Source organism: Gekko japonicus, unplaced genomic scaffold, assembly GCF_001447785.1.
Source record: "Gekko japonicus isolate JY-2015 unplaced genomic scaffold, Gekko_japonicus_V1.1 scaffold611, whole genome shotgun sequence".
In the NCBI taxonomy this organism is placed as follows: Eukaryota; Metazoa; Chordata; class Lepidosauria; order Squamata; family Gekkonidae; genus Gekko; species Gekko japonicus.
In genome coordinates, this window is record NW_015163622.1 from 43,009 (window position 1) to 66,778 (window position 23,770).

Genomic DNA, 23,770 nt, shown 5'->3' on the forward strand with positions numbered 1-23,770 from the left:
TGTGTTATGGCCTGATATTATGTTCTTATTCCAGTGTGGGGTGTGTGTGGGGCAATAGAAACTGAGTGATAGGGTCTCTCCAAGTGATTGCCAGAAGTGAGATGCGTCCTGGTCTTGTGTTTTACAGATAATCTTACAACTAGTCCTTTGCATTTATATCATGCTTTCAACTTTAAAAGGATCATAATGCTGATTGTGTGAACTTAGGCAAATCACGAGAGGTAGAGCAGGAAGGGTTGCATCAGTGCTTAGTTCTTGTGGCCCTTTCTTACACGCCCAGGGAAATGCTGATCGCCACTTTGGGGCCAGGAAGTAATTTTTCTCCAAGCCAGTTTGGCCCCCAGTGATCCTGGAGGTTTTTTTTTTATCTGGGCGTGGAACAGGGGTCATTGGGGTGTGTGGGGGGGTATTGGTGAATTTCCTGCATTGTGCAGGCAGTTGGACTACATGACCCTGGAGGTCCCTTCCCACTCTATGAGTCTATAATTCACCCAGGCTGGCTGTGGGCACGCCAGCAGCTCTGTCAGGCAGAAGCGCCTGAGATCCTCCCTCTCCCCTTTTCCTTCGCCAAACTTGGAGGCGAAGGGAAGGGAGAGGGGGGAAAGAATGGATCCCAGGTGCTTCTGCCTGTCAGAGGGGCTGGTGCACATTTTTGGTGATGTCAGGGTGTGTGGCATATGCTAATAAGTTATGCTAATGAGCTCCTGCAGCTCTTTTTCTACGAAATGACCCCTGGTGAGTGTAACTGGCATGTGGCTCTTGTGCGGAATGATGGTCCCTTGGATATGTGGGTCCTAAGCTGTGAACAGCTTTAATGATACAAACCATCACATTAAATTGAACTTGTGAAAAGTACTGGAGTTCCAGGCGTAGCATGGTGAAATCAGCTCACGTTTATTGATTACATTAGGAAACGAAAAGATAAACTAGCTGGTCTGCAGCCGGCTTATATTCTTGTCTACACACACACCCAACACCCCCCCGATTCCCGTGATAGGTTCTATGTACATGCCCTCAGTAACTATAGGTTCCTTGCAGAATCCTGGCGTTCCCATTGATCCATGCCTAGGATCCGCGGTGTCTATTGTTCTCGGACTCAAAGGTCCATGTTTGATTTGATTGTATGGCCAGGCATGCACAGTCACAGCCATCTTAATACATAACAACTTGAAACCAATCAGGTAGCCAATTAAGCTGCTTTAATATGCTCATACTGGCTAGCATTTGATATCAAATAAGCTACTGTGTTTTGTACTACTTGAAGTTGTTATTTATATGGTACCATCAATATGGTACTTTACAGAGGAACCACAAAAAGATAAGTCTCTGGACTTGTCTTAAACAGTCACATTTCATTTATGCATTACATGGATTTCAGATACATGTGAGTCTTCTTCAGCAACTATTTGATGCCTGAGACATCTCAGATGACAAGCTTTTAAAAGACTCATCTTTTCTCTTTTAAAAAGCTAATAGTAGAGTGGGGGAACTAGTATTGCATACTGAACCTGAATGCAGGCTGAAGGATTAGAGACCCCTTCCCTTTCCTGCATGGCACCAAGGCAAACTGAGGCGATATGACCCTGCAATTTATATTTTATGGACAGAATAAAGATGTCGGGTTCTCTTGAAGAACAGCCTAATGGCTCATTTGTGTCCGTCATTTGTTCACTAACAAAGGTTGTAGGAATGCCATTTTGCATAACAGTGACTGTTCCTAAGTATGCTGTTTGAAAGAGATCAGAAAAAAGTGTTCCTTATTGACTTATGAGAAAATCAGTGAACATATGTCAGAATGGGGGATATTTCTAACAGAGTTTCCACACTACATTTTCTGAATACTTCTCAGGTTATTGCAACTCCACTTAAAACAATGAAATTGCAAATGCATTTTTTAAGTATTTAGAATATGCAATATTAAAACACTACTATTCTGATTTTGGTAGGGAAGGCAGCATGGTATAGCCCGATCTTGTCACATCTCAGAAGCTAAGCAGGGTACTTGCATGGAATACCACCAAGGAAGGCTTGGCATAGAAAGGCAATGGCAAACCACCTCTGCTTCTTATTTGCCTTGAAAGGCCCTCACCGAGGTTGTCATAAGTCGGCTGTGACTTGACAGCACTTTACCTGTACACATTCTGATTTTAGAAATCTTTCGAAATTGGATAAGTATTCATTTTTAATCTATTGCTTTTTTACTCACTCGTATTATTATGCTAATTGGAAAAGTATATACTCAGCATGGCATCTCCCTTCCATGCCTCCTCTGAATCTAATTAATTGAAGCTGAGTAACTGATCATCTACAAAATCATAAAAAATCCTAATGATCCCGCCCCCCCCCCCCCGGTTTAATCAGTTCTTGGAATGAAGGCAAGGGGCGAAAACAGCTGCTCTTGTGGATCTGGGGCTTCTCAGCAACAGGAATCAACAGATGGCTTTCCTCTAGCAGTGGCTGTTACAGATAATTTAAGTACAGTGCTCTAAAAGTAAGTTCAGTTTCTTCCTTTTAATGGGAGATGCAACAAGGGGTTTTATCTCATCAGTAGGTAACTTAACCTTCCAGGCTAAGAAGCTTTTCATTGTCAGATACTATTACTGGCATTTGTCTAAGGAAAAGGAGCATCCTGTCCACATAAAGCCTCTTCATTTCCCACTAAATATCAAGTTATCTTGAAGCATCCACAGTGTAAGGAAGAATTATATTCAATATGCATTTGGCTGAAACTCCTTCAACTGGTGCCTGGGATTCAAGAGGTACATGTAGTTTTCCAATTAGGGTGTTTTTCATAGACAAATGCTGTATTCAGGCATACCAAATAAACCACAATTTGTGAATGATCCTGACATTTTTGGCTCACATGCTCCCTCTCTCCTCTTCGCTTCCTTCTCTCCTAGTTCGCCATGCTGAGACTGAAGACTTCCCAGTTTAGGCAATCTTTGGTTTCATAACAATTTTTATGATGTCTAAACTTGGGGGGCATTTTAACAAACAGGGGTTTGTTTGTTGTTCACACATTGGTTTAGAATCCAAGTCTGTGGGTAGGAACAAGCAAAATATACAGTTCAAGATATATAAAATTCATAGTGAGACATGCCCCTCATAAATTTTAATAGACTTCTCCAGGAATTTACTAACAGCCCTTGTGATTTCTATTTCATTATCTTTTAATACGCGACGATAGTCAATCCCATTTACCAGATTACAGGGAGGGAGGGAGAGATTACCAAACAGTTCCCTCCGGGGATTAGAATATAGCTGGCAGTCCAGCAATATATGTTGGATGGAATCTGGAATTTTTGCCCCACAAGGACAGAGTGGGGCACTATATGAAATTTGGAGGAATCTACCGTAAACAACTTTTGAAGGAAAGGAATTCATCCTAGCTAACATAAATGCTCTCCTTTTTTGGGACTTTCAAGATCACATAAATAGTTGGCCATTTTCCCAATGGGTTGAGCAAGACCAAGCACTGCAGGTGAGCATATATAATATTGTACAGGACATAACTTAGTATCTGAGATCAGTCAGTCAGTCATACCTTTTATTGGCATAGGATTCATCAGATAGGAAGAGGTCTTCCATTGCAATTCCTATGTATTTAAGTTTATCTATAATCCTGCCCAACCACACAGCATTATGAGCATCTTTTTTAAGATAGCTAAGCAAGCTTTCCGATTCTGCCGTATAATAAATTTGAAGCCAATATTTAAAGGTTATGATCCATGCTTTGGTTTCTATTAGGTGCAAACCTGTTTCCGCACAAATTGCAGTATAAGGTACACATTTAGGCACTCCAAGAAGTTGACACAAGAATATGGCCTGAATATTTTCTATTTTCTGATTCAGGGCATTAATCCACACAGGAATACCATAGAGTATTTGAGATAGAGTTTTAGCCTGAAAGACTTTGATTGCTGCAGGGAAACATTGATTGCCTTTATGGTAGTAGAAATGTTTAATCTGAGAAGAAGAGAAATTAGCTGTATTAATTATTCTGTTACAATGAACTACCCATTTGAGATTGTAATTAAATGTTAAACCTAGATATTTATAACATTTGTTTTGTTCAGTTTCTTGGTTACAAATATACCATTTTTGTGGGTGCCAACTTTTAGAGAAAACTACAACCTTAGATTTAGAATAGTTTATAGAGAGTGAATTTAGATGACAATAGTTATCCAAGGCTTTCAGATATCTCTGTAATCCCACTCTTGTGTGGGAAAGAATAGTTGTATCATCGGCATACAATAATAGTGGAACTGGGAGTTCATTTAGCTTGGGTGGATGCCCATTTATAGATTTAAAAAATTGTGGTTGAGACGACGGATGTGGTTGGGACGAGCTCCTGGCCAAAACCGCCATTTTCACCCTACCTTCTGGAATGAGGAGACCTCATTGGGGGTGCCAGGGTTCCCAAATAAGTGGCAAGGAAGAAGCTTACAGCAAGGAGCTTTTTTTTCAGCAACAGAAACAAGTGGTGGCGAGCTCTGTCAGACCAAAAGCTGTTCAGAAGGCGGGGCAACACCCAGTGAGGCTCCTCCAGCTGGGTAAATTCCGAAGACCAAAGAACCACAGGGTGGAGATTTCCCATAAAGAGAAACACCTTGAGTTTCAAGTGATTTATGTACAGCCTTACCCTACAAGCTGCTTTTTTCATGAAACACCATGAAAGTCTGTGTCAGGAGATCAATAATTGCTAGGTTAGTAGACTGTGAAGCTTTAAAGATGGAGAAGCGGCAAAACAGAGTGCACAGACTACTCGCCACCCTTTGTAACTGCATAAAAAACTAACAGACCATGCAGTTGTGAGTGACTTAAAATTTTGGTGTCTGTTAGTGTCTGTTGGCGATTGCTGGCTTAAGGGGGAAAAAACCACCATAGGATTCAAAGGACTACCCCGCACAGTTCAGTGACTAAAAAGAACACAGCTTCCTGTTTATTGGGGCACAAGAGCTGGAAAGTAAAACCTTTAGACTGTGCTGATTGTGTTGGTAAACACCAAACCTAGTGGGGTTGAAAGAAAAGTGTTTTGGAGAACCCATAGACAGAAGAAAGAAGACCGAATGTTAGAAGGAAGAAGATAATAAGTAACAAAAAGGGATGGGAAAGTTATATATAGATATAAAGGGGTTAAGCCCTTTCACTGTGTATTTTTTTTTGCTTTATGTGACTCTGATTTAAAGGATTGTTTTGCATGAAATAGGACACAGATAAAGAAAGATATAATATATAAGTCCAGTGAATCAATTAGTTTGATGTAAGCTTATAAGATTCAAGTAAGCTAACCTTTCAATTTAAGTCTATAAAATCTCAAAAATAAAACTAGATTAGAATTAGTTATAGTTGGATATAGATAGATTTTAGTAGCCTTATTAGTATTAGTGAATAGAATAGTAAAAACTACTAAGGTTTAGGATTTAGTAGGAATTAAGGAAATAAAAATAAGTTGGTGAACGAAGTGACTAAATACATAATAATTATAGTCAAAGTAATATTGGAATAGAAATAGTTATAGTTAGAATAGACCAAAATAGAAATAGCTACATACCTGGAAAGAATCCTTAGAATTTATATTAGAATTATTCTAAGATCTTAACTGGAATATAACTGAATTACAAAACTTTATAGGGGTGCCTAACCCCCATAACACTGTAATCATTGCAAACATTCTGAAACTCCCTCACAAACTTGGAAATGGATAAACCAGGCAGTGGAAGATGTCCCTCAGTCTCCTTATCTACAATGAACCCTTCACAACTGTCCTCGAAAGATCTACAGAACTTAATTCAAGAATCTGTAACAGCTGCTGTAAATATAGCAGTAGAAACAGCAGTAGGAAAAGCAATAGAATCAATTAAAAAAACCTAGAGGAACTATCCAAATTGGTTGATATATCAAACCAACTGACTATACAAACAGAAGAAATTAAAGAACAAATACCAGAAAATAATCAAGAGATAGCCACTGTTATAAATTTGACAAATAAGATGGAGTCAAAAATTGAAGATGTTGATGAACAATTACAAACTGTAAAGGAGAAGCAAGAAACCTTAGATGACTCTTTAATAAATCTTGAGATGGACAAAGCTGCATATATGTTAAGAATGCAAAATCTCCCTGTAAAAAATGAGGAAAACCTAAAACAAGAACTAACTCAAGCATTGGCTGATTATCTGGAAATGGAATCATCTACAGAGATGGCCCAAAATATAGACTTAGTCTACAGACTTAACTCAGCGTATGCAAGGTGCAACAAAGTTCTAAGAGAAGTCCACATAAAATTCTCTAAAAGAGAAATCAAGGATAAGATACTCAAAGTCTCAAACGAAACACCTTTTAATATGCGTGACTCAGAAATCAGAATTCTTAGAGAGATTCCCTGGAGGGTCAGAGAAAAATGGCAAGATTATCTATCATTGGTCAATCTCCTAAAAGCAAATGACATACAATATAGATGCCTGCTGCTGGAAGGATTATTTTTTATGTATGAAGGTAAAAATACAAGATTAATTTGATATTCAGACTTGAAGATTTTATAGAAAGGCATGGGAAAGATTTCGGATGGCAGGAGGAAGAGTTAACTGATATGGATGAAGACTCTCAACAGCAAAACCAGAAAACATTCAAAAGAAAAAAAAGAAAAATAGACGAAGGAGAGACATAAATCCTTCGCAAATAGTCACAAGACAACAACAGAGGGACAAGAAGGCAGCGACAGAAGAAGAGAAAGATGAATAGACAAAAATTAAAGGTAATATCTATTAACGTAAATGGTTTAAAGATAATATCTATTAACGTAAATGGTTTAAACTCACCACAAAAAAGATCAAGAATATTCCACCAAATACAAAAACTTCAGGTAGATGTGGTATGTCTCCAGGAGACATATATCAAAAAAGAACAGCAATGATTTTTAGAGGCAAAAAAATTGGGAAAACCTTTTATTGTGGCAGATGGAAAAAAGAAAAAAAGAGGAGTGGTCACATACGCCAAGGAAAGTCTACACCCAGAACTGCTATTTAAGTCAGAAGATGGATGATTTGTGATAATACAAATTCAAAGACAAAATAAAATAGCATTAACTGTGAACATCTGTGCGCTGTAATAAAAGCAAGAAAAAAATTATGAACTAATAAGGGAAACAGTGGCTAAACAAACATTTGATTAAATTTGCCTTGTAGGAGACTTTAACGCGGTTTTTGATAGAACAATGGACAGAAAAAGTCAACAAATAAAAATCAAACAAGGAAATGAACTTCCAAAGACTTTTATAAAGACAGTAGAAGAGTTTAGTCTGATTGACACATGGAGAACCAGGAACGTTGATAAAAAAGACTATACGTTTTACTCAGACATAAATCCTGGTCTAGGTTAGACATGGTGTGGATATCTACGGGGGTGGTTAATGATATGTGGGAGACAGACATCCTCCCAGCCACCTTTGCAGACCATAACCCAATTATGTTGACTTTGCTGGATGTACCAAGAAGAAAAAGATGGACTTTGAATACACAGCTACTTAAAGATAGAAAATTTATAACTGAATCTAAACTAGAATTCCAAAACTTCTTTAAAGAAAACATTCAACCAGAAGTCTCCATAGAAACAATTTGGGACACTTTCAAGGCATGCGCTAGGAGATGGTTCATCAAACAAAATGCATGAAAAAGAAAACAAGAAAATGAAAAACTTAACCAGATTAAAGAAAAGAAGAAAGAAAGAAGAAACTAAAATAAAGACAACAGATCCAAACATACAATGTTAAAAATAACAATAAAAATTTACATCCGCTAAATTGCGAAGAAGATTGAATATGTAAGACAGTACCATTTCGAAAATGCAAATACGCCAACAAGATGGCTGGCATATAAATTAAGAACAGACAAAGAAAGAGCTTAAAAATGAGGATGGAGAAGAAAAACATACCTTGGAAGACTTAAAAAAAGTGGTGAAACAGTTCTACAAGAAGCTATATCAAGAAGAAGAAATACATCAAGACGATATATATCTTTTTTTTTTGAAAAATATACAGAGAAAAAGTTTTTTGAAGACCAAATTTTTTAAAATAAACCAATCTCTATGTGCAAGATAACCAAAGCAATAAGAAATTAAAAAAAGAAAAAAAGAAAAAGAAAAACACCAGGACCAGATGTGATTCCTTTAGAATTTTATAAGATTTATGAAGACAAGGTGACATTACTATTGAAAAACGTAATAAATAACATCATGGATAAAGGACAAATGAGCTTCTTTGAAAGAAGCTCAAATTACACTAATACATAAACAAGGGACAGAGAAAAATGAAATAAAAAACTACAGCCCAATATCCCTACTAAATGTTGATTATAAAATATATACATATATCCTGCCTGGAAGGTTAAGGAGGGTACTATTACAAGTTATACACAAAGATCAAGCAGGTTTCTTACCAAAGAGACAGATTAAAAACAATGTAAGACCAATATTGGACGTCTTGAAATTCTACGAACAACAGCCAGAAAAGAGGATGGCCTTGATATTTATCGACGCAGAAAAAGCCTTCGATAACATAAATTGGAATTTTCTGCTGGAAAAACTAAAAAGATGGGAGGGTGGAAAACATTTTTTAATAATGATCAGAGCAATTTATGATAAGCAGCTGGCCAAGATAACAATAAACGGAGACTTAACTCAGAATATAGAAATCCAAAAAGGTACAAAACAAGGTTGCTCATTGTCACCTTTATTGTTTATTTTTGCTTTAGAAACTTTATTAGATCAGGTTAGGGAGAAAAAAGAAATTAAAGGACTGCAAATAAAAGGTGAACAATTTAAAGTCCAGGCATTTGCAGATGATATGACCTTCATATTAGACGGCCCACAACCATCTTTAGGACAATTTTTGAATACTGTGTATGAATAGGGCAAAGTGGCAGGCCTCAAGGTAAATAAAAATAAAACCAATATACTATTGAAAAACTGTGAAGAAAAATTGAGGACGCAACTACAAGAAATCTCTGGATTTGAAGTCTGCAAAAAAGTACAATATTTAGGAATTTTGATGACTAACAGATGCCGTTCCCTATTTAATGATAATTATAAGAAATTAATTGCAGAAATTAAGAAGGATTTAAAAACCTGGAAAACTTTACAGTTCTTGCTATTTGGAAGAATAGCAACTGTAAAAATGAACGTGTTACCACATATATTATTTCTTTTTCAAACAATCCCCATCTTGAGAAATCAAATCTTTTTAAAAAGCTTGAAAAACGTATAAAAGAATATATGGCAACAGAAGAGACCAAGGATAAAGCTAACATATCTCCAAGAAAGGAAAGAAAGAGGAGGGTTAGCCCTACCAGATTGGTCCATTTATTGTAGAGTGGCAGCAATGTCTTGGATAAAGGAATGGATTACTTTGGAAGATGTAAGATTACTAAAACTCGAAGTCCATGATCTTTTGATGGGTTGGCACCAAGGCTCCCTCTAAGCTGTGGAGTCCTGTGAGCAAAAATTCTACTTGGTGACCTCCTGGCATTAAAGTTGTGAGCAAGCAATTTGGCTGCTGCATGAATTAGTTTGCTCTGGAGCCATCCTTTCTGAGCTAAGACAAAAATCTGTGACCCGGAGGATAAAAAACTGTGAGCTAGCTCACACTAACTCAGCTTAGAGGGAACACTGGTTGGCATGCATACCTTTGATACAACAAAGCGTCTCTACATAGTTACTTTAAACAGCATACAATTAGAGGTGCACTATATAAAACATGGGGAGAGATAAAGGAAAAATACTATATAAAACCCCCCAGGTGGGTATCACCCATGGAAGCTTTTGTAAAACCCTCTCTATATGTTAAATACGCTAAGTGGAGATATGAAGATCTTCTTGATAGCAATGGAAATCTGATTCCAGAAAATACTTTAAAAAATCAAGATACAAATATGACCTGGTGGGAGAAAATGCAATTAGCATCGAGGTGGTCAAAAGACAAGAAAATAGGGTTTTATGAAAATCAGACTGAATTAGACAGGATATGGCTTGGCACCAATTAAAAATTTATAAGAAAAGCTTACAATTTTTGGCTCGAATGGAAAATGCAAGATGAATAGGTAAAACCCTCAATGATAGCTTGGGCTCCAGACCTAGGATATAATTTAGACCTAGATCAATGGGACAAGATATGGTCAAAAAATATAAAATTTGTTCTAACAAGTGCCTTTAAAGAAAATATTGTGAAAATGTTTTATAGATGGCACATCTCCCCAGTAAGACTTAATAAATTTAATAAAAATATAGGAAAAAATTGTTGTAAGTGTAAATACTGTAATGGTACTTATTTCCATATGTGGTGGTTATGTAAAAAAGCAAAAAAAAAAAAAGGATTATGATAAATAAAATTATCGAGGAGATATTAGTAATAAAAATACCATTGACGCCAGAATGCTTCTTTTAAATATTATACCTGACACCGTCAAAAAACATGAGTTATACTTAATTATGCAAATTTTGACTGCAGCAAGGATTATATTTGCCAAAAGATGGAAAGACGAAAATGTACCAACCAAGGAAGAATTTTTCTATAAACTATTTGATGTAGCAGAGATGGAGAAACTAACATTTATTATACAAGAAAAAAATGACGAGGTATTTGATAAATACTGGCATTGTTTTTATAGATGGTTAAAGGAAACAAAATTTGGTTAAATTTATGAAGGTAGTAAATTGATAGATAGCTTTGAATTATTTGTAAATTTATACTGGCTAATATCTGAATGTAGTGCAAGTAATATATGTATGTTTATATTTTATGAAGTGTGAAATCTCTGTAACCAATGTAAATGAGCAGAAGACAGAAACCTTTGCAATTCTAAAAATAATAAAAATAATATTTAAAAAAGATTTAAAAAATTGCAGTAAATCAATTAAGAATAGTTTAAAGAGATATGAAGCCAACACACACCCTTGTTTAACGGCTTTAAAAACAAGCATTTTTCTAGTTAAATGGCCTTTTGAAGAATATTTTACCTGACAAGTTGTATCTGTGTGTAATTTCTTTAATAAGATTAACAAAAGGGGATCTATCTTTTGGTCAGCTAATTTGCTCCATAGCTTATTTCTATCCACTGAGTTGAAGGCACCCTTCAGATCAATAAAGGCTACATAAAGTTTCTTCTTTCCTATGTTCATATATTTGTCAGCTAAAAAAGTCCAGCTGAGATGTAACAACAGATTGTGGTTAAGTCAAATGTCAATCTGAGCTCCAGATGTGGAGAGGAGAAAGGAGGGAGGGAATGTGTGCATGAGCCCAAAGATTTCAGGCTCATTTATGGCACAAGTACACTGTAGTTTGTTGGTGAAACCTGAATACAGATCTGAAGTTGAATGAATAAGGTAACTCTAAAATGTGAGACTGACTGGTATCATGTGACTTGCATGACATATCCAGGCCTGGGTGCTTGCTGCTGTTCAACAGCAGTCACCCCACTCCAGCATGATGTAATAGTTAGGAGCTGGCAGACCCAGGTTTGAATCCCTACTCTGGTCTGAAAGCTCACTGGGTGACTTTAGGCCAGCCGTTCCCTTTCAGTCTAACCTTCTTCACAGGGTTGTAAGAATAAAATGAATGTCAGGACAATGATGTAAATTGCTTTGGGTCCCCCCTGGGGAGAAAGATGGGGGTATAAATGAAGTAAATAGATAATAAATAAATATAGCTGAAGATAAAATGTAAGTAGGTTGATGGGTAGGAAGGACAGAAGGAAACAGGAAAGTTGAAGATATAGGGGTTGCCAGGAGGAGAGAAATAATGGGGGATAAGATGCAGGTAGGGTTGCCAGCAATGTTCCCTCTAAGCTGTGGAGTCCCGTGAGCAAAAATTCCACTTTGTGAGCTACTGGCATTAAAGTTCTGAGCAAGCGATTTAGCTACTGCATCAATTAGTTTGCTCTGGAGCCATCCTTCCTGAGCTAAGACAAAAATGTGTGAGCTGGAGGCTAAAGAACTGTGAGCTAGCTCACACTAACTCAGCTTAGAGGGAACACTGGTTGCCAGATGCTTCCTGGCAGCCGCCTGGGGCTCATGGGTCAGTTCCTGTGGATTCCCAGTGGTGTGCAGTTCCTGGATCGTCTGCCATGCGCATGAAGTGTGCATGGCACGATGTCATCACTTGAAGTGACGTCATTGTGCCACTGATGTTGGGGTGGTGACGCTCTGGGGTGGGGTTTTTTTGGCAAAACTCTATGGTTTGTAAGCAATTTTACCATAGAGTTTTGCCCCGAAACTAGAGCATTGCCATGTGATGTTGGCAACTTCCAGGTGATGTCATCATACCACCATTTAGGCTACTTGGGAGTGGGACTTTCCCCGCTGGCCAGCTGGCCGGTGGTGGGGAAAACCCCCACCAAAGCAGGGGTATCCCCCTCAGCAGGGGTCTAACAACCCTAGATGCAGGGGGAAATAAAGTGCTCACTGCAAATCCTTGTACTGCAATTCAGCCTGGCCCAGTGACTTGAGTATCATTTCTCCCAATAAAGAAATCTCAAATGAGGGTGTCTTTCAAATGCCTCCTTAGACTATAAGAAACTGAAATCCTCCATTTTTTTCTGAGAAGTGATATTTTATTAGTGTGTAAGAGTAAACCTGTTTAATTAAAAAAGTAAGTGAAATGACAAATGCCGTGTGGGTGTTTCAGAATGTATAGTAAATTGGAGTATTCCCAAAGATAAGTGGCATAAGGAACAGAGAAGCAGCAACTCCTGTCTCTTTTTCCTTGTTTATATCATACAATAGTGTAGAGGGTAAGAATGTGAGCTGGGAAGTCTGCCAGTGAATCACATTCACTACATTGTCAATGTTTCTTGGTCTTAACCTTCAATATACAATGTGAGGAAAACACTGACTGGTCATATTGGTTATGTAAGCATTACAGAATTTAAAAAACTGCTTCAATTTAATCTTTTCCATTATTACCATGGAGTGATTTTATTGCTTAGTTCTGAATGTGAAGCCTGCTGATATTGATCATTATTCTCATTTCCCTCCAACTCTAGGTAGAGATTACAAACGATGTGCAGTCCTTGTTACTCATCATGCTGGCTGTCATGTTAGCCAAGGTGGTCGGCGATTGGTTTAACATGTCTCTGTACAGTTCTTTACTCAAGCTCAAATGTATCCCCTACTTAGACGCTGAGCCATTTGTCTGTCATAAGAAAAACTGGTGAGTTAATGTGATCTTTCCCATGAGTGCTGGGCACTGTCTCACAGTGACAGAAAACTATTGCCTAGACTGAACTTCAGTCTATAAGACATCTTGCATTTTCAAGGCGAAACAGATGGCTTATATTCAGTGGCAAGTTAGCAACCACAAGTGAAAGAGAGCTCACAGGATGGTACCTTGCTGCTCTCCCCCCTCCCAGTGTACCCTACTTTGTCTCCCCAAATATCATCCCTGGATTTCAGGGTATCCACAGAAACAGCACTGGGCACAATGGGGTGGTCTACAGTGGAACGGAAGAATCAGCTGAAATCACCTTCCCCCCCTTTGCTGGTGGAGGTGTCTTCTTGATGATAGAAAGCAAATTAGCATACAAATAAAGGAGTTAACTAACACAAGCTAAATCACTCTGTTTTCACTTATACCCAGAATTAAACTTTGTTGGTCTTGAAGGTGCCACTGGACTCAGAGTATGTTCTGTAGTATCATGTACTCCTTCCTTAGTATCTGACTCATAGAATATCAAAATCCCAGCAGCTGCTGAAGCAAGAATCTGCCTCGGAACAACCGGTTGTTCTTTGCAGCTTCTTATTCTCTATCCCTGCTGTTGACTTTGGTGTGCTTGTGTTTCTGTGTGTTGAAAAGCATCACAAACCAAATCACTTACTGCACTCATTTTGAAGAAGGAAACTCATGGAAGCAGCATATGGAAATAATATTTCTTGTTTCCGACTTCTGGAGTGCTTATGTATCATCCGTTCTTCTGCAGGCCTTTATATATAACATACAGAGGATGAATGACTTCCTGCTGAGAGGGAAACAGAATAGTTCTACTGGCTAGAAAGAGGCTTCTTTGGCCCATCTATTGGAGCCGTAACTTTTGGTTTGCATTGATCCCTGTTCAGCTCTCAGATGCGGTAGCTAGCAGGTGGAACACACAGTGAGTGGAGCTGCTGGATGGGATATTCAGCTAATTAGTTAGGGCTGCTCTAATATCTGGCTACCAGCTGGCAGACAGAAAAAATTACTGAGGTCTTCCACTTAAAAGCAACCCAGCAATCCAGCTGCGTCAGTGCCGTAAATTTTCGAACTGACCTACTTTCATGGAGACTTCTTTAGAAATGTTGAGCACAGTCTCTCTGTTTGTGGCATTTACAGGTTGTGCTGTCTGCCAAAGGAAATGGCAGCTAGGGATAATCAATATATACAATCCATACATTCACCCCCCCCCCCCAGTAAAATAAAATAAATATATGCAATGCATGCATCAGTTAATCAATGTGTACATTTTATATGAACCCTCTACAAAAATTTTAGTTCAAGAAATGGTTGTCAGAATCAAGATCAACCTTCTGGAAAGCTCACAGAAGTGAGTTGATGGCTACCAAGTGGCTGCATTGTGGCTGCTTTAAATCTGACTGTATGGTGACTCTGTGTTACAACATGGTTGTATGTAGCAGCTCACCATGAAGAGACTCCTATCCTCCTCCTTGGGATTCAAATTGACCGCATGTTTAGATTGCAATGATGAAGGTTCTTTGAGGTAAGCCAAGCATGTGAGAGGACATGCTTGTTTTTCAAGTATTAATAGCAGACAGATTTATTTATTTACTAAATGTTTATACCCTGCTTTCTTCCCCACTGGGGACCCAATGTGGCTTACACCATTGTTCTCCCCCCTTCATTTTATCCTAATGATTATATGAGGTAGGTGAGGCTGAGAGAAAGGCCAAGATCACCCTGCAAACTTCCTAGGCCGAGTGGGGGTATGAACCTGGCTAGTCCAGATCCTAGTACAACATTCATATCAGAGCCATGGCATGGGGAGAAGAGAGGGAATTCAACTCTTTCCTCCATTCTATTGCACTGGTTTGAGAGCTTTTATTTGTACTGCAGAGGAAAAGTGTATGCGCTGCAGAGGGTATGCAAGTCAAGGGCACCTGAATTCTTTTTCTGCATGAGGCACAGCATAGAACTGGAGTGGAAAGGAATTTTAATTGAGGAAATAGTATGGGAGAAATGGTTAAACCTTCTTTCACCTCTCCAGACTTATTTACCCCCTCCCCAGCTGTCAACACATGGAAAAAATGTGAGAAATCTGTTCTCATCTCTTTGGCCCTAACAGTTTATATTGGTGTTTTGTTGCTCTGTCATGTTACCTAAAAACAAGTGACTACTTTTGCCACTGTAAAAATATAGATCATGCTATTCAAATTCATACAGCCACAATAATATTTGTATATCTGTGGATTTTTAAAAACTTAAAAAAATGTCACTCTGTGTAGCTACTTTGTAAGTCCTACTGGGTATATAGAGAGAAAGTACACGGTTCTTTGGAATTTGGGTGGTTACTCTTGTTTGAGAGAGAGGAAACAGGCTACGCATTTTTTAAAAATGAATTTTGAATTGTTCTGTTATAGAAATGCATGGGAAGATATCAAATAATGAAACATTCTCCTGTAACTGTTTTAAGATCTGTGCTGGAGATCACTTGGAAACCTTTTTAACAAGTATGTTACAGTAGCCATAATTAATGAACCAGTATGGGCAGGTAGTGAGAGGGTTTAGAACATTAAATAAATGAAAACATAACACTGTAAAACTTCCAGTCCTTTGACTGGTAGAAACCTGGCCCAGGGAAGTTGATTAATATAAAAAACATCTTCTGGATTTTTGAAAGTTGCTTTGATTCTGACTATAACTCTATAAAGAAGCCCTCAACTGAATCAGGGTAACTAACGGCACAATCTTAAACTGAGTTACACCCTTCTAAGACCAGTAATTGCCATGGATGTAGAAGGGGGCATATCTAATTAGGATTATACTGGCCGCATCAAAAGAGAAGCACGGCGGTGGGATCAGACAGATCCCCCGAGCCGCCGCACAGTTGCTCCCCGGCATGATCAGATGCCGGGGGGGAAGCCACAGATGGGTGAGCGAGGCGAGCCCGCTGCGCATGTGTGCACCTGCGTAGTTTGGCAGGGGGCCTCACATGCTGCCGGAGATGGGTGCGCCGGCGATCCCACGGCTTCCCCTGCTGTGGATTTTTTGGTAAGTAGTAGTGTTTTGTAGGGGTTTTTTTGATCCGCACCTTCGGCAGGAAGAGACGATCGGGGACGGGTGCGCACCACTTCCCAGATGTTGCGGTGTGATCGCACCTGCTTGATGCGCCCCCGATCCATCCCTCTCACGGATCAAAGCCTCCCGTGTGACCGCAGCCATTGAAAGCTTTTTTTTTAAAGAGTAGCCTGAAAAGTGCTTCTTTTAAAACCCATTCATTCTTTTTGCTGTTTATGTTCTCAGCAGAGTATGTCTGGAAAGCCACTAGTCATCAGTTTGACGAATAGTGGCTAAACAAATACAATGTTTAAATCCATGTTAGGGAAACAAGTGACACAGACACTAAATTAACCCAAACACATCTTAAACTTAAGTACCCAGCTCTCTGTGTAGCTAAACTTCCATACCTCCATTTGAGCTAGTGCCACAGATTGCCAGGCATTTGCCTTTTTATGTGCCCTTCTTGTTGCTTGGGAGTAACAGTTGAGCCTGCCACTCCTTTGCTCACTGAGTTAATAAGGTGAGCAATGAGATTCTTCTGCAATCAACCAAGAATCAGAATGTACAAATGAATCAGAAGAGTAACCTGGTAGAACCCAAGGACTCAAGATGACCATGGGCAAGGAGATTTCATTAGTGTTTCAAGTCCACACTAAACAAATTATACAACAAAATAAATGGTAAAGCAATTTAAAAATCCTTAACAGGTTTAATTATGGCATGACTAGTTTTAAGAGTCAAGTAACTGTCTAGTATGATTGTCACTTGTGAATGTTCTGTATAATTCACTGATTAAAACAGGTTTGGCTGCTGTGTCTAAATGCTACTGGCAACCATCATGAAAATAAAGTAATCTTGAAAACAAGCTCTTGAAATATATTTATATAAGATCCAATAGTTAGGATAATAAAACAGTGGTTTACAAGAAGTCAGACTAAAAGCGAATGTTGTTCCAATGAAGAAGTCTTTCAGCTACTCCGTGGGTAAACATTCTCACCAAGTGAAGTAAGCTGAGCATGAGGAAAAAACCCACCAAACCCAGAAAGCAAGTCTTCCATCCAGGAATAAAAGTATGGGAATGAGGAGAAACACCTCTTTTGCTGATCTTCATGAGAAAGTCTGTTTAAAGCATACTCTTCAGCAGGGGTCATTTCGTAGAAAAAGAGCTAGGGGGACTCATTAGCATAACTCATTAGCATATGCCACACCCCCTGACATCACCGGAAGTGTGTCCTCCCCACAGCCGGCGGCGACCTCCAGCGGGCACCAGCAGGGAGCTCCAGGCCCCGCCCTCCCGCACCTCACCCGGGGGGATGGCGTCCCCCCGCGTCCCCCCCCAAATGACCCCTGCTCTTCAGGATGAATATTCTCATGGTCTTAAAGACTAGATATATGCTACCACTTCTTGTCATGCTAAGGCCTAGTTCTCAAATAACAGATGAGGTAATAAACCTGTTTCTGGATTTTAAAATGAAGAATTTGTGTTGCTCCATGGGGAGGGGGAAATCTGAAAACAACAACAGTCTAATGTTTTTTTGTTAGGACCAACCAAAGCATCACCAAATAGTGAACCACAAGCTTTTGAGTTCCCCAGATCTCTCCATTGGGCTGGATGTTAAGCACCCGAAAGGGGAGAGGAGGGGAGATATTTCAGGGAATGTTGGAAAAGCCTAGAAGGTCACTATTTGTAGCTTTCTTAAAAGCTGTTTCTGGTCTGTATCAATTCATACTGAAGGTGGTGGTGGTGGTGGGGTTAATATGACTGAAAAGTTCTCCATATGAAAAATTCCCTGCACATAGAAAACTGGCATGTTTGGTAGATGGGGAGGCTAGAACCCTTTCCTAGGCCTTTCAGGGGTCCAGAATCAGCAAGTCACTTGGTGTGCAGTTCCGCAGATAATCTTTCCCCTCTTAAAGTCTTGAGAAAGTTCTTTCCTGTTGGAATGTTTGCCACAAGAATACTTATAGTAACACATAATTTATGCAGTTCGTGGCAGGCAAGTTTGTATTTATTCCCCCACAATTTCAAACTGTCAGTTTTGGAGCTCTTCATAGTGTTAAATTAACTTCTGGCAACAATTTTACTACAATACATGCTGTCTAGATCACATCTATAGTATTCTTTCAGATAATACTAAAGTCTCCAGGCTTCTTTCCTTTTCTAGTCCTGGCTGAGCTCACTTGAAAAAGTGGTGAGGTGGGCTGTGGTGGGCTGCCAGCCATGCCATGCTGGTGAAGTCACTGGAAAAAGAATTCCTACATGCCTTTCTTTCTCAGGCGAGCCTCCTAGGACCTTCTCTCACTGACCTGATAGTTTCCCCATCTGGTTTCATTGGTTCCCATTTGCTGAGGTGGAACTTAGTGTTGGAAGTGAAGGACTTTGTGTTGTCTCTTAGCCTCTGACTTCAGAGGGGGTCTATAAGAGAGTCAGAGAGATAGATAGGCCTTTCTACTACTCTGATGCTATCCCTTTGATGTGTAGATTGCTACTTTCAGGGAATTTTCCTTCCTTTCGCCCTGACACCTTCTCTCCACACTATGCTAGCCTTCTCCATCTTGGCACCATGACAGCAGGACATGCTTCCTGCATCTCTATCCATCCTAGCTAGTTAGACTTGTTAGCCAAATTGGGGAATTAGTTAATAAGCTTGGGGGAATTATGAATATTAAATGGCAATAGGCATAAAATATAGGATCATAACCTGTCTATATGGGAGTCAGAATTCCAAGAGCCCTTGAATAGATGCAGAGACTGTGTAGCTAAAATAACGATTTCTTTACTAAAGGTTCTTCAAGCATACAAATAATAATCAAACATTCACAATACACAATTCAAAACAAAAAATATAGAGCTGAAAGGATAGAGACATTTGCATGAGCAGGAATATCATTGGTGGGGTAATACTTTACCTGTCTGACAAGACGCTTGGATCATGCAGCGAAAAATAAAAACACAATGAGGGGGAAGAGATCGTGAGTAGACCAGCAACACATGTGGGCTGATTCCAAACAGGCCTAGATTTGGAACCATACAAGGTAGGATGGGGTTAGGAGAGGAAGAGGCAAAAGACAAGAGAGAGAGTGCTCAGGGAGGGCTCTACTTAAATACCTAAAATCTGACCTAAGGCAAAAAGGCCCATGTGGTCCCCTGGTCCCCAGGAAGTACTAGAAAACTTAACCTCTGGATGGGCCATAAAGGAATTAATAGCTGGGGAACTGAAAATTAATGGTTGGCAGGGAGTGACACCTCTGGGGGAAGGGGGTTAGACAAAGGAGAGAAGGAAAAGAACCAATCACATTGCAGAGCCAGTGCTTTGGATTAATGATCAGATGCTTGACAGCTGTGTTATCTTGATGGGTGACAGGAAGACTGGATTGATGCTATTGTCTGTCGCTGGGCACATCCTTTTGTCTTAGGCTAGCTCAGGAGGGAGAGGAATGTGTGTTGTTCCAGGTGAAGTTAACACACATAGGTGTGTGGGGGGAATGCTTGCGTGATGGAGAAGATGTTCTCTCATGGGTTCTGTTCAGGAACATCTGTCCTTTATCAAGCTTCTTTTCTGATCTGCTGCTGTTCCTGCGTGCATGGAGGTCAGGGCTGCTGGTCTGCATCCAGGTGCTTGGAGTGGATTCAGGAGTTCAGTGGCAGAAGGCTTCTGTAGTCCCAGGTCCTCATCTGACTTAGCATACTACTTAGGCTCAAGACTCCCCTTGGTCACAGTGTACTTTCCATAGTCCAGCATAGGGCACTTCTCTTGGGGAACATAGCTCTGTCCATTGTCTTGGCACACACTTTTCACAGTTCAGTAAGGCAGTCATATTACAGAGTCTTTAATATGCCATTTAAGGTGGCTGCATGGCAACAGACTAGATTAGAATCCCGTCTCTACTTGATTCTGTCTAGAATGGAGATCCTTAAAATAAAGCATACACAAACTAGATAGACTCTGCTGCGTTATTGTCTTTGAGCACTCCGCTAACCAAAAAATCCTTCACTTGGCAGGGAGAAGAAAGTATTTCTATTTAAATCCACCACTACGAACAACTGTTAAGTTAAACATACCGGAAAACAAATACTTAAAAACAACTAAACTGGTCTATATATTTGAGTAGGCATGCCAAAGACATGAATCCCTTGATCCACTTATATTAATAACCCTGCAATATTATGAGATATACAAAAGTAATAACGATAAATGCTTCTAAAATATGTTTAAGCATAAAAACATCTAAAAGTAGTCTTTTGAACTGTGCCTCCTTACTAAAATCTTTGCCTCTCCACCACTGATATGACTGCAGGCTTCTGAGGGCAGTAGATAGGAGACAGTCGGAGAATGGTGCCCAAGGAAGCCACTGGTCACCTAGCATGAGGTAACCTGTGCTAGTGATATGACTGCTGAGTTGTGTTCATCACTGTGCCAGAGTACAGTCCATGCAACACTAGCACAGGATAAGTTTTGTATTTCTTATCTTCATCAGTGACTATAGCCAGAGGCAAAATGTTGATGTTCTGAGCTATGTTAGCCATTCTCACTTAACTGGGAATGCCTTTTTTTTTTACTTCTCCTTTCTCCACGCAGAACTTTTGCTGTCCTGAATGTGATGTTCTAAGGATTTCATTTTCAGTTAGGACTTGAAAAACCAAAAGCTTAAAAAGTCATAGAAGCTGGTTAAGAGTTCTTCTCCTGTCCTAGAAAACCAATACTTGCATCTGGTTAAATTTATCATACCCCTTACTCATAAGTAGGAAGGCCATGTTTGATAATGTGTTTATTGGTTAATTACATTTTCAATAAAATATTCTCAAATAAAACTAATTCATTTGCAGCTTGAAGTAATTCACTAACACATTATAAAGTCATCAAATGCTAACGTGGTACAGCACGCCTTGCTTCCTGTTTACTAAATATATTGTTGGATGTCTGCTTTCTGTCTTTCAGGATAAATTTGGAATTGTTTGCAGCCAGCGATGTCATGAAGCCTAGTGTCAAAGTCCTCCATTTAAAGGAAAACGTTGCTTTCTTGGCCCAGCTCCTTACCAACACCTGCCATAGTGGATTCCCAGTGGTGTGCAAATCTAAGCCAGATCAGGCAGAGGTATTCCTGGGAACAATTACACGGTGAGATACAGCTATGTTATTCCTTGCAGATCTGTGTGCCCTTGGGCTAGAACAACAGTTGTAATGTACTGCATTATGAAAGTGCAAATCTTGAACCAGAGGCTTTGAGATATTTAGCAATTTTCTCTTTTTATGGTTTGAAACAACTGTACGTGTATGTTTACCCACTGTTGTATCTATGGATCTCTACATATTCCTCATCATTAATATTTTATCAGTAACTAGTAGTACATTTGGATGTTAAGTAATCCAACTACAAAATGAGAAGTGTCTACTTATTAATGTAATTACTATAATCCAAACTGAAACATAAAAGACAGTTGATATTATTTGGAAATCTTAGATTCTGTTATTCTAACATATGGCTGTTTGGTTTGGAGTCCAAGAAGGTCAGGGTGAAGTGGGAGTGTGACGAGAGAACAACTCACCAGATAAGTAACAGATACACACAGTTGCATAGATCTTGCCACTGAAGGGCATGGCTCCGATAGGTTGCCTTTTCAAGGTGTTTTGCTGGTTCACTGACAAAAGAAGAAGGAGTGATTTTGCCCTCTTCTCTCTTTTTACTGCAGCCCTGTTCATCAGAATCCCATGGCTTCCACACAGGCTTTGAGACTCTAGGAAATATCTTTTGTTTTTTTGGGGGGGGAGGAAATTGAAAGGGAAAATTGCCAAGCAGCAATTGGGCAGCTTCTCTCAGAAGTGTATATGCATTACAATTAGCAACGCAGGAAGAAATCACAGTGCCCAAGTAGGCACAGCTCATTGCCCCCCAAGCCGGAATAAAGAGGCGGACACGAGTGTTGGGTTAACTATAGGGCCACTTTATTAACAATCAACTTAAACTGGGACTAACGGCAAGGGCAATACATTTTGTGGTATGGGTTAGGCCAGAGGTCAAACAACCCCTCCCTTGTCCTGTGAAATAGGGTGAGCCATCCTGCCCCGAGCGAGAGCCAACTGCCACGGCTCCCACCCAGCCGGCTAGCTGTTGTAGGACAGCCTCATAGGCCCAACCTCCAGGCCACATGGCCCAAAGGGAGGACCAATCAGGGCTGTCCTAAAGGCAGTCTGCTTTCCCCGCCCCGTGCCGCCTGGCACAAAGACTGTACTCACTTGACCCCTTCATCCCCAAAGAAAAGGGGTGTCAGCTGGTGCTCACCAGACCACAACCTGTCTCAGCATAAAAACCCTGCCCAACCATAAGTGACCAACCTAACTAACACAGATCCAACCTTACAATAACTGTGCACCACTGTTGCAGTACACGGTAGGCAAAAACACCCTCTCCAAGGTTCCAATCAGGAAGGGGCGAAAAATTCCTACCCGGCCCCCAAAACTGGGCAACCAGCCAAAGCCTGAACTACAAACAGTGCGGGAGGGTGGGATGAACTTTGCCGCAGAACTGCGGCCACGGAGGGCGGGGGCCAATTTAAAAGCTCCTTGGCCTCACCTCCCCTGCAGCACGTTGCCGCAACTTAACATCCTGCCTCACCAGCTGGGCAGCAAAGACATCTCACCATCCCCACGGCTACAAGGGCCGGGGGCTGTTCGAAACAGATTTTACAGATTATGGAACTCCATGTACCATGTAATTGAGTGTTCGGGAAAGGAGAAAAAGCTTACACAGCAATGTCAGCAGTTGGGTGGTGACACTGAAAACTACATCCTGTCCTGACCCTTGTATGCCAGTACCAAGATCACACTACTTCTCTTAAATGGGATGCCTGCTGTCCAATAGCTTTAAAAAAATATTTATCATTATATGGCTTGTCTGCTATGCTACCTAATGTCATGAGTGGCCAAATGCCTCCCTTTGCCTGCTTTTACAAGATTTTCCATAAAACAGTGACACTTTTTTAATTGATCTGAAATTTGACAGGAAGGATCCCTTGGGGGAATAAGTAGTAACTGTAAGAATCTCATCTCAGTGAGATGGAGAGAAGAGCCAAAACTGTATTTCACATCAGAACCAATGGGAATGAAAAAGCAAACTAACTTAATAACCAAAACTAATAGTTTTACTCATAAATTTAGTGAAAGAAAATGATCCCCAAACAATCTTTTTTGTGCACATCTCTGAATCCCACTGGTGGACCTCTCTGAATCCCACTGGTGGACCTCTCTGAATCCCACTGGTGGACCTCCTGATGGCACTGGTATTTCTGGCCACTGTGGGACACAGAGTGTTGGACTGGATGGGCCTTTGGCCTGATCCAACATTGGCGTCTCTTATGTTCTTAATCAGGCAAAAGCTTCAAGACACTTTGAAGTTTACTAGAAATCTTTGTAGAAAAACGTACCTGATCAAATTGATCATAAAATTGAGATAGTTACCTGGAAAGAAAAAATCAACAGCGGCCTCCCTTTGTTCTTTTACCTGACTGAATCT

At 39.9% G+C, this 23,770-nt stretch overlaps 1 protein-coding gene across 1 annotated transcript in view; it reads left to right on the forward strand.

Annotated features, from left to right (window-relative positions):
* LOC107107198 (chloride channel protein C-like) overlaps positions 1-23,770 on the forward strand; it is a gene marked incomplete at its 5' end in the record, with an annotated part of 86,874 nt that overhangs the window by 34,402 nt on the left and 28,702 nt on the right. Inside the window, 2 exons of the mRNA XM_015407457.1 lie at positions 13,035-13,201; positions 21,199-21,378. Of these exons, the coding sequence (XP_015262943.1) occupies positions 13,035-13,201; positions 21,199-21,378 (347 nt within the window). The remainder of the gene's footprint in view (positions 1-13,034; positions 13,202-21,198; positions 21,379-23,770) is intronic.